Here is an 8,180-nt window from a genome sequence, read left to right on the forward strand (position 1 = left end):
CTGCTCCAAAAAAAAACAGCACAGGCAGCTGTGGCCTCTTTTAAAAACTCTATTTGGTGCGTGCCCGTACGTGGCGCTGCGTCCCGCCAGACATCCCTGTATACATCTCTCTGTTTATATATATATATATATATATATATATATATATATATATATATGTATATATATATATTTAAAAATATTTAAGCAATCAAACAGATTCCGATTCTATCGTCTCCTAAGTCAAAACTGCCTTGCCTCGCGGCCGCGTGCACCCCTCAGACCGGGGGCGTGTGCCAGGTCCCAGCAGTACAATATAAATACGTGGATTCGAACGCANCACAGGCAGCTGTGGCCTCTTTTAAAAACTCTATTTGGTGCGTGCCCGTACGTGGCGCTGCGTCCCGCCAGACATCCCTGTATACATCTCTCTGTATATATATATATATATATATATATATATATATATATATATATATGTGTATATATATATATAAAAGGTCTTCAGCAGTTAAATAGATTCCAATACGAACGTCTCCTAAGACAAAACTGCCTTGCCTCGCGGCCGCGTGCACCCCTCAGACCGGGGGCGTGTGCCAGGTCCCAGCAGTACAATATAAATACGTGGATTCGAACGCAGTCTCCCTGTGGCGCTAACACACTCCTGACAAGTGCTGAGCGGACGGTCGCGCAGCTGTGGCGCCTCACTCGGCCGGGACCTCGTACTTGAAGATGACGCTGAAGAGCCGGCCGCCCAGCCGCTCGGCCAGCCACGCGTTCTTGACGACGGCCAGCTTGAGGCTCTCGCAGCGCAGGGCTGCGTGGTAGTTGGTGTGGACAGCACGGCCCATGCCCTCGATGACCACCAGGTCCGCGCCACGCTCCCGCACCAGTGCGGCCAGCCCCTTATCCAGGCGGCTTTCAGGAGGAAGGGGAGAGTCAGACTGGGTGAGGGGACCCCAAATTCCACTTCCCACGGAGCGCAGCGACCAGCGTGAAGGCTGAAGCCCCACCCCTCAATTCCCTGACGTAAGCGCCTCCAAACCCAGCCTCTGCCCGGTGATGCCTGAGCCCGGAGCCCCTGAGAGCAGCTGCAGTCTGTACTCTGCCCCAGATCCCCCGAACTCTCGGGACTGATTCCTCGGCACAGATGACGCCCGCACTGGAGAAGCCCACCAAGCAGAGCGGACCAGCGGCCTGGCACTCAGCCTGCTTGTTTAAGGGGTGTTCCTTCCTCCTCTGCAGTCAGGAGGATAGAGAGCACCTCACGCCATCGACTAAGGACCCCCAGAACCACAGAAGCTGAGTGGCCACAGGGACACGGGCCCCTCCTGCCTCAAGTCCCCCAGCCCAGCCCAGGTGGAGCCACCTCAGACCCTGAGCCCATCCACCCTCCCAGGCCACCTTCGGGAATGGTGTCTCTGTCCCCTCCTGAGGTCAAAGCAGGCCTGGGGTCAGGAGAGGCGGTGGGGGCAGGGCTGACACTGGTGTCCCGCACGTGCCTGGGTGCACGGCACGGAGGGCATGGAGTTGGGGGTGAGCGGGGTTCAGGCTGCGGGGTTACCTGAGGTCGAGGCACGGGGAGCTTGAGCCCGTCTGCACCAGCAGCAGCCTCTCTTCCTGGAGCGCAGAGCTGCGGACACGAGGCAGTCAGCACCTCCAGCGGGGTCCCAGGAAACTCCCCGTTCAGTGATGAACCCCACGGCCCGCTCCGCCCAGCTGGTGTCCCTCCCTTCAAGGCCCCCCAGCACTGGCCGCCAGCACTCACTGCACGACAGGATCCATGCCTGCAATGCGCTCGGCCACGATGAGGGACTCGCTGTGGGTCACGTCGTTCAGGGCGGGGCCGGAGTTGCACGCCAGGATGACCTGCAGGAGGAGGCCCGGGCGCTTTAGGACCCTGCGCCGGCCCAGCATGGCCCCTGCGTGCTGGCCGCCCCTCGAGTGGCCGGGCGGGGTGAGGGTGCTGTACCCAGCGGGCCTGGCCAGCCTCCTGCGGCGAAGGCGCAGGGACCCTGCCTGACTTTGCTGCTCTGTGGCCTCTGAGGGAGCCGAGCCGAGGGGCCGAGCAGAGTTCAGAGGCTGCCCTTGGGAACTGCCGGCCTCTGATTGGCATGACGTCACAGCCCAGAGCCTCCCTGCTGTGAGCGCCCTCCAGGGGCCTGGCATCAGCCCTGGGCTTCAGCACACGGACCCTCCCAGCATTCGAGGGCTCTGAGCTGCCTCCCATGCTGCCGCCTGCACCTACCTGCTGGGTCCGAGGAGCCTGACGGCCAGAGGCCCACAGCAGCGCCATGCCCACCAAGAGCAGAGAAGCCCAGGGGAAGGGCCCCGCCCCGGCACCTCGCCACTCACCTCCGTCCCTCTAAGGAGTAGCTCCCTGACAAAGGGGAAGACTCCCAAAATGATGTCTATTCCACTGTTATCTGCGAAAATTAAGGCACATTTATGAGGGGGCCCCTGTAAGACAAAACCAGGACGTTCAGTTGGGAACAGGCGCAGCCAAGCCAGTCAGACCCCACCCCCGCCACCCGCCAAGCTGCCCGTAGGGCCTGAGACCAGGGCTTCAGGGCTCCAGAGATGCCAGGGACAGGCTGGCCTGCAGGGGCAGTGCCTGTCTCTTCCAGCAGGCTTTGTGCTTAGGGCAGGTGACCTAAGAAGCGGCCACACCAGGAGGGCAAGAGCGGACCAGGGGACACTAAGACCCTTGGCTCGAGGGACTGTGAGACTCTAACAGGCGGGGAGGGCCACGCGGGCAGCCCACGTCCACTTCCCTCCAGTGACCACCCCCCTGGGCCCCACGCTGTGTCCGCAGGGGCAGAGGTGGGAGGCCCCTCCACGTACCTTTAATCTCTGAAGCCACTTGCTGTAGGAATCCACAAGCCAGGGTCTTTCTGAGAGACAGAGTAACACAAGATTAGCCTGGTGCTCCAGGTCAGGGGTCAGGGGTCAGGGGTCAGGGAGACCCATCTTCAGGTGTCTGTCTCTCCAGGAAGCAAGTTCTCCCCGCCCCCCACCAAGCCCAACTGACAGAGCCGTGAGCCGCAGGCATCTGTACCTTGTAACTTCCTCTTCGCCTCTTCAAACCCAAAGTGGGGGTCGGACTCAAGGACACTGCATGGAGGAGAAAAGAAAGCTGAGAAAACAAAACCCTCCGCTGATATGCCAGCGCGGACACCCCACGCACTCCCAGGCAGAACAGACGCAGCGTTCCTGACACACGGTGATCAGCGGGGGCTCAGGGCCGCCGAGGAAAGGTGTTTCTCAAGGTGGACCCGGAGCCGTGGGGCCAGGGAAGCGTGTCGGTGTGCTCGGCGCCTGGCACCCGCGCAGGCGGGGTGAGGAGCCCCCAGCCACAAAGCCAAGCCCGCAGGTCAGGACCGCCCTCACGTTTCCGACAGTCTTCGGGAGGGGCCCATGTCCCAGAGAGGCAGCCATGATGGGGGCGGCGCTCTGACATCCACGTGTGAAGACACGAGTGGGACCCAGGGAAGACCAGGAACCCAGGCGTCTCCCCCCCAGCCCCACATGCAAAAGCAGAGGCCACGAGAGGTGGTGCGGCTGCCCGGGAGGCCCGGGGCCTGGAAGCAGCTTCTTCAGGAGTGGAGGCAAATGGCTGTGGGAATGGGCCATTGCCAAGACTCAGAGCCCAGGAGACAGCGCCACGTGCCGTAGAAACGTGCCTGCCCCACAGGCCAGTCTAGGGAACGCCTCTGCAAAGCACCGTCCGAACACCACAGCAGGAACGTCTTATTCCCACCACATGCAGGACACACGAATTTGGGCTGTGACAACAGAAGATGTCAGCCCCTGCCAGGCACGGCGGCTCACGCCTGGAATCCCAGCACTTTGGGAGGCCAAGGCGGGTGGATCATTTGAGGCCAGGAGTTCAAGACCAGCCTGGCCAACATGGCAAACCCCCATCTCTAATAAAAATACAAAAAATAACCAGGCATGTTGGTGCACATCTGTAATCCCAGCTACTTGGGAGGCTAAGGCAGGAGAATCGCCTGAACACGGGAGGTGGAGGTTATAGTGAGCCGAGATGGTGCCACTGCACTCCAGCCTGGGCGACAGAGCAAAACTGCCTCCAAAAAAAAAAAAAAAGGAAAGAAAACATCAGTCCCGAATTTCAAACCCACACTCCTAGGCCTCCATGGCACCTGTGCTTAAGGAAGGTGCCTCCTCAGGGCCTGAGTGGGCACAGACAAGGGCGCGGCCCCGGCACAGCCCCAGGGGCGGCTGCGTGTGCACTCCCTGGGCCCCAAAGCCCCAGCCACCAAGAGCCACATGACCCCCAAGGGACCCACTCCACCTCCTCCAACGCGAGCCTGGGGCAGGACAGGACCCACAGGCCGCAGAGCCCGCCCTGAGCCCACAGACACCTACTCAGACACAGCTTTGGCCCCCCAGTCGAAGACGTTCCCCGCCAGGAGGCCTTTCACCAGCGCCAGCTGCCGCTCCTCCCAGCCCAGGGCGTCCAGGGAGCGCACGACCCTGGGGAAGCACCGCAGCGCCACGCCGTTCTCCCGCTGCTTGACCTGCGGAGGGCGCCAGACACCGGGCCTGAGTGGACATGCAGCCTCAGCCCGTGGGGCGGGCTGTCCCCTGCTCTCTGCCAGGCTGCGTCTCTCCAAGTCCCCAGCAGAGCACCATCCTGGACCCAGCCCGTTCCACATCAACCCCCTAAGAGCATGTGCTCAGGCCCCACCAGGATACCGCCAGGCACAGCATCTGGGACGCCCAGGCACTGCAGCCAGGGCACAGCTGCGCGGGGCTCTGAGGATGACGCCCAGGACAGCTTCAGCCCCCATGTGACAGAGCAATGGCCACATGGCCCCACAGGTGCCCACAGCCCTGGCCCCCAAACCCCTGACACCCAGACTTCCTCAGTCACAAGGCTGGGTGCTTGAGAGGAGGAGAGGAGGGTGTGGCGCTGGCCCCTCTGGGAGGGGTTGGGAGGGGCCCACGCTGCTGCCACCGCTGCCTCCTGGCAGAAGGGGCCAAGGAGGGCTGTGGCCACCAGACTCGGGGAAGCAAGACAGATACCTGGAAAGGCCTGGCTCAGAGGGCTCCACCACCCCGCATACTGTCACGACAGGAGGCCTCCGGGCACTGCCCAACTTTCTAGGAGAGGGCAAGGGTGGCCCAGGGCCCCTGCCCATGAGGGGCAGGCAGTCCCCAATCACAGTCCCCCACCCTCGCAGACGCTGGGAGGCCCTTAGCTCCCACAGGGAGGTGGCCTCTCTCAGGTACACACGCCCAAACAGGGCTCCCACTCTCCTCTCCTCCCGTCGCCCCTCTTCTCTCCTGTCACCCCTCCTCTCTCCCCTGTCACGGCAGTCCCTGTCCCTAACTGGCCCTCACATCTGTGGGATCACCAGGGTGGCTCCCAACACAGTTACTCGGCAGATGCTGCCAACAGAGGCCCCTGCTGGTGTTGAGTCAATGCCAGAGTCTGGCCGCTACCAAGCCTGTGTGGCCTCGACAGGACACCCTGGGCCAGTGGGACAGACACAGGACAGGATGCCCCGAGCCAGCAGGACGGAGACAGAGACAGGACAGAGATGAGACAGGACATGTGGCACTGGCAGGACGGGACGGGGACGGGACGGGAGGCACAGCAGGGCAGGCACAGGGGAGCAAGGCAGGCCTGGGCGCCGCTGCACTTACTTTGGAGTAGGGGTCGGGGAAGTTGAACTCGTTCAGACAGTGCTCCCTGGTGTCCAGCAGGCTGCGCACAGTCAGGGTCCCGTAGGCACTAGAGACAGATGCGGCAAAGGGTGCTGAGCAGGGCAAGCTTGGCCGGTGGCCAATCACCCACCCGTGTGCAGATCCTTGGTGGTGCCACAGACATCCTGGGGGCGGTGGGAGCCCTCTGAGCCAAGCCTTTCTAGGCAGTGCCAACGCCGCCTGAGGTGCGGCCCGAAGGGACTGTGCCATTGGGCCCACCGCCACCCCCGAGCCAGCCCAGGTCAGAACGCCAACACTACAGCATGTTCTTAGAGGAGCAGGAGCCCTCTCAGCAGGAGAGGCGGTCACGCAGCAGGACACCGGACACTTACAAGGGCTGCTGTCTCAGGGTCTGCAACTTGTTCCAGTACTTCTGCCGGAACTTCTCTGCCCTCTCGGCCGCATCTGCGGAATCCGGCTGGCTCGCCACTGCGCGCTTCACTACCTGGCAGCAATGGGAGGAGGAGTCAGCCAAGTGCTGGCCCTGCTGCTTGAGAAGTCCCCACACGTGACAGCAGGGGGCCTGGGGGAGGGTGGGGGCCAGCTTTGGGGCCTACCCAGGGCAGGGTGGGGGCCAGCTGTGGGGGGCTCAGGGCATGGTGGCAGCTGGCTGTGGGGGGCTGCCCAGGGCAGGGTTGGGGACAGCTCTGGGGAGCCCAGGACAGGGTGGGCGCTGTCTGTGGGGGGGGCTGCCCAGGGCAGGGTTGGGGCCAGCTATAGGGAGCCCGGACAGGGTGGGGGCTGGCTGTGGGGGACTGCCCAGGGCAGGGTTGGGGACAGCTGTGGGGAGCCCAGGACAGGGTGGAGGCAGGCTGTGGAGGGTGTCTGGGGCATGGTTGGGGCTGGTTGAGGGGGGCTTGGGGCAGGGTGGGGGCCCGCTGTTGGGGTCTGCCTAGGGTAAGGTGGGGGCTGGCCATGGGGGGCTGTCCAGGCTGTGGTCAGGGCAGCTCCTCCTGGAACAGGAAAGGCTGAGGGTGACAGTTCACAGTCACTCTTTGACATCTGCCCCTCCCAGCTGCTCTGGGAGACAGGAGCAAGAATGACCCTGGCCCCTCAGTACCCAGGAAACCCCAGGCTAAGATCCATGTCCTCAGAATGGAGCCCCTGCCCTGTGCCAGAGACAGGAAGTTCTGGACGCTCAGAGCTCACTCTGGGTCCTGGGCAGGGCTGGGACTCCTCCCTCAGGACACGCCCCAGCAGGACCCGGCCTCTCCGAGGGCTTCATGAAGGGGGCATGCTGCTACCGGGGCTCCCTGGCCCGAGCTGAAGCAGCCAAGCCCAGGGCCTAGCATGTGCCCCCTAGGCCCACCCCAGCCTTGGAGAAGGTGAGCAGCAGGAGCCAGGGCGGCCTCACCACGAGCTTGTGGGGGCTGGAGGGGGACTCGCCCCACCCTCAGAGTCAGGGTCCCCCAATCCTCCCTGCGCCTCAGTCACACAGCTCAGAAGAGTCTACTAAACTGCTGGCTTTTTGAAGAATTGTGATAGCTGGCAAAAGCATCTGCTGTCCTTAGAAGCCATCTCGTCCTAACTGACCCAAGTGACTAGGAGCGGGGTCACCGCTCTCACACTCAAACGCAGGTCAGGGGACTTCTGGCAAACACTGGGCTGTCCCCCTTCACCACGCCGGCTTGGCCCCGGGGGCCTGGGAAGGTTAACCCCAGCCGAGACGGCGGACAGGGCGCTCACCCCATCCAGGGCCTCCTCAAAGCAGGTGAGCCAGTATTTTCGGGCCAGAGCGTCGTCGGTGAGGTCCACCGTGTCAGGCACATAGGAGGGCGGGTCCAGGAGGAGCGGCAGGCTGACCAGCGGCCTCTCCAGCCGGTCCATTTCCAGCAAGTCAAACTGGGAAGACAGGCAGTGGCAGGGTGAAAATGTCACCACGGTTCAGAAAGACCCAAGCCATGCTCAGAAGCTTCCACTCCCTAAGGAGGAAGGACAGGTACCGCCTTCTTCCGCCATGTCTTGGCCAGATGAGACCTCCACCTGGGTTCCACCCCGGGCACTGCCCTCAGCTGCCCAGTGGTCTGAGCCAGATACTTTGACTTACCCCCTGGTTTGACCTTGGGGTTGGGTCTGTTCCCACCACACAGCCTCCTGCCCCCATCATCTCCCCCTGCAGCCACCCCTCCCCCGATCACCCCCTCTGCAGCCAACCTCCCCACTGTCCCTCCCCAACCAACCCTATGTAACCCCATCGCCTCCCTCTGCAGTTACCCTCCCCCACCATCCCTACAGTAACCCCCTTCCCATCGCCACCTCCCTGCAGCCACCCTCCCCATCACCCCTGCAGGTACCTGTCACCCCTGCAGCCACCCTCCCCATCACCCCTGCAGGTACCTGTCACCCCTGCAGGTACCTGTCACCCCTGCAGCCACCCTCCCCATCACCCCTGCAGCCACCCCTCCCCGTCACCCCTGCAGGTACCTGTCACCCCTGCAGCCACCCTCCCCGTCACCCCTGCAGGTACC

General features: G+C 62.9%; 1 protein-coding gene across 1 annotated transcript in view; it reads right to left on the bottom strand.

Moving 5' to 3' along the window:
• Positions 1-485: 485 nt before the first annotated feature.
• Positions 486-8,180, bottom strand: part of PANK4 (pantothenate kinase 4 (inactive)) — a 21,215-nt gene continuing 13,520 nt past the window's right edge. The window contains exons 8-17 of the mRNA XM_017542445.1: positions 7,399-7,595; positions 6,045-6,157; positions 5,653-5,740; positions 4,369-4,520; positions 3,038-3,093; positions 2,824-2,873; positions 2,335-2,439; positions 1,748-1,848; positions 1,544-1,612; positions 486-897 (exon numbers count right to left, since the gene is read on the bottom strand). Coding sequence (XP_017397934.1) covers positions 684-897; positions 1,544-1,612; positions 1,748-1,848; positions 2,335-2,439; positions 2,824-2,873; positions 3,038-3,093; positions 4,369-4,520; positions 5,653-5,740; positions 6,045-6,157; positions 7,399-7,595 — 1,145 coding nt within the window. The 3' untranslated portion in view covers positions 486-683. The remainder of the gene's footprint in view (positions 898-1,543; positions 1,613-1,747; positions 1,849-2,334; positions 2,440-2,823; positions 2,874-3,037; positions 3,094-4,368; positions 4,521-5,652; positions 5,741-6,044; positions 6,158-7,398; positions 7,596-8,180) is intronic.

This window comes from Cebus imitator, unplaced genomic scaffold, assembly GCF_001604975.1.
Source record: "Cebus imitator isolate Cc_AM_T3 unplaced genomic scaffold, Cebus_imitator-1.0 Scaffold145, whole genome shotgun sequence".
NCBI classification, from domain to species: Eukaryota; Metazoa; Chordata; class Mammalia; order Primates; family Cebidae; genus Cebus; species Cebus imitator.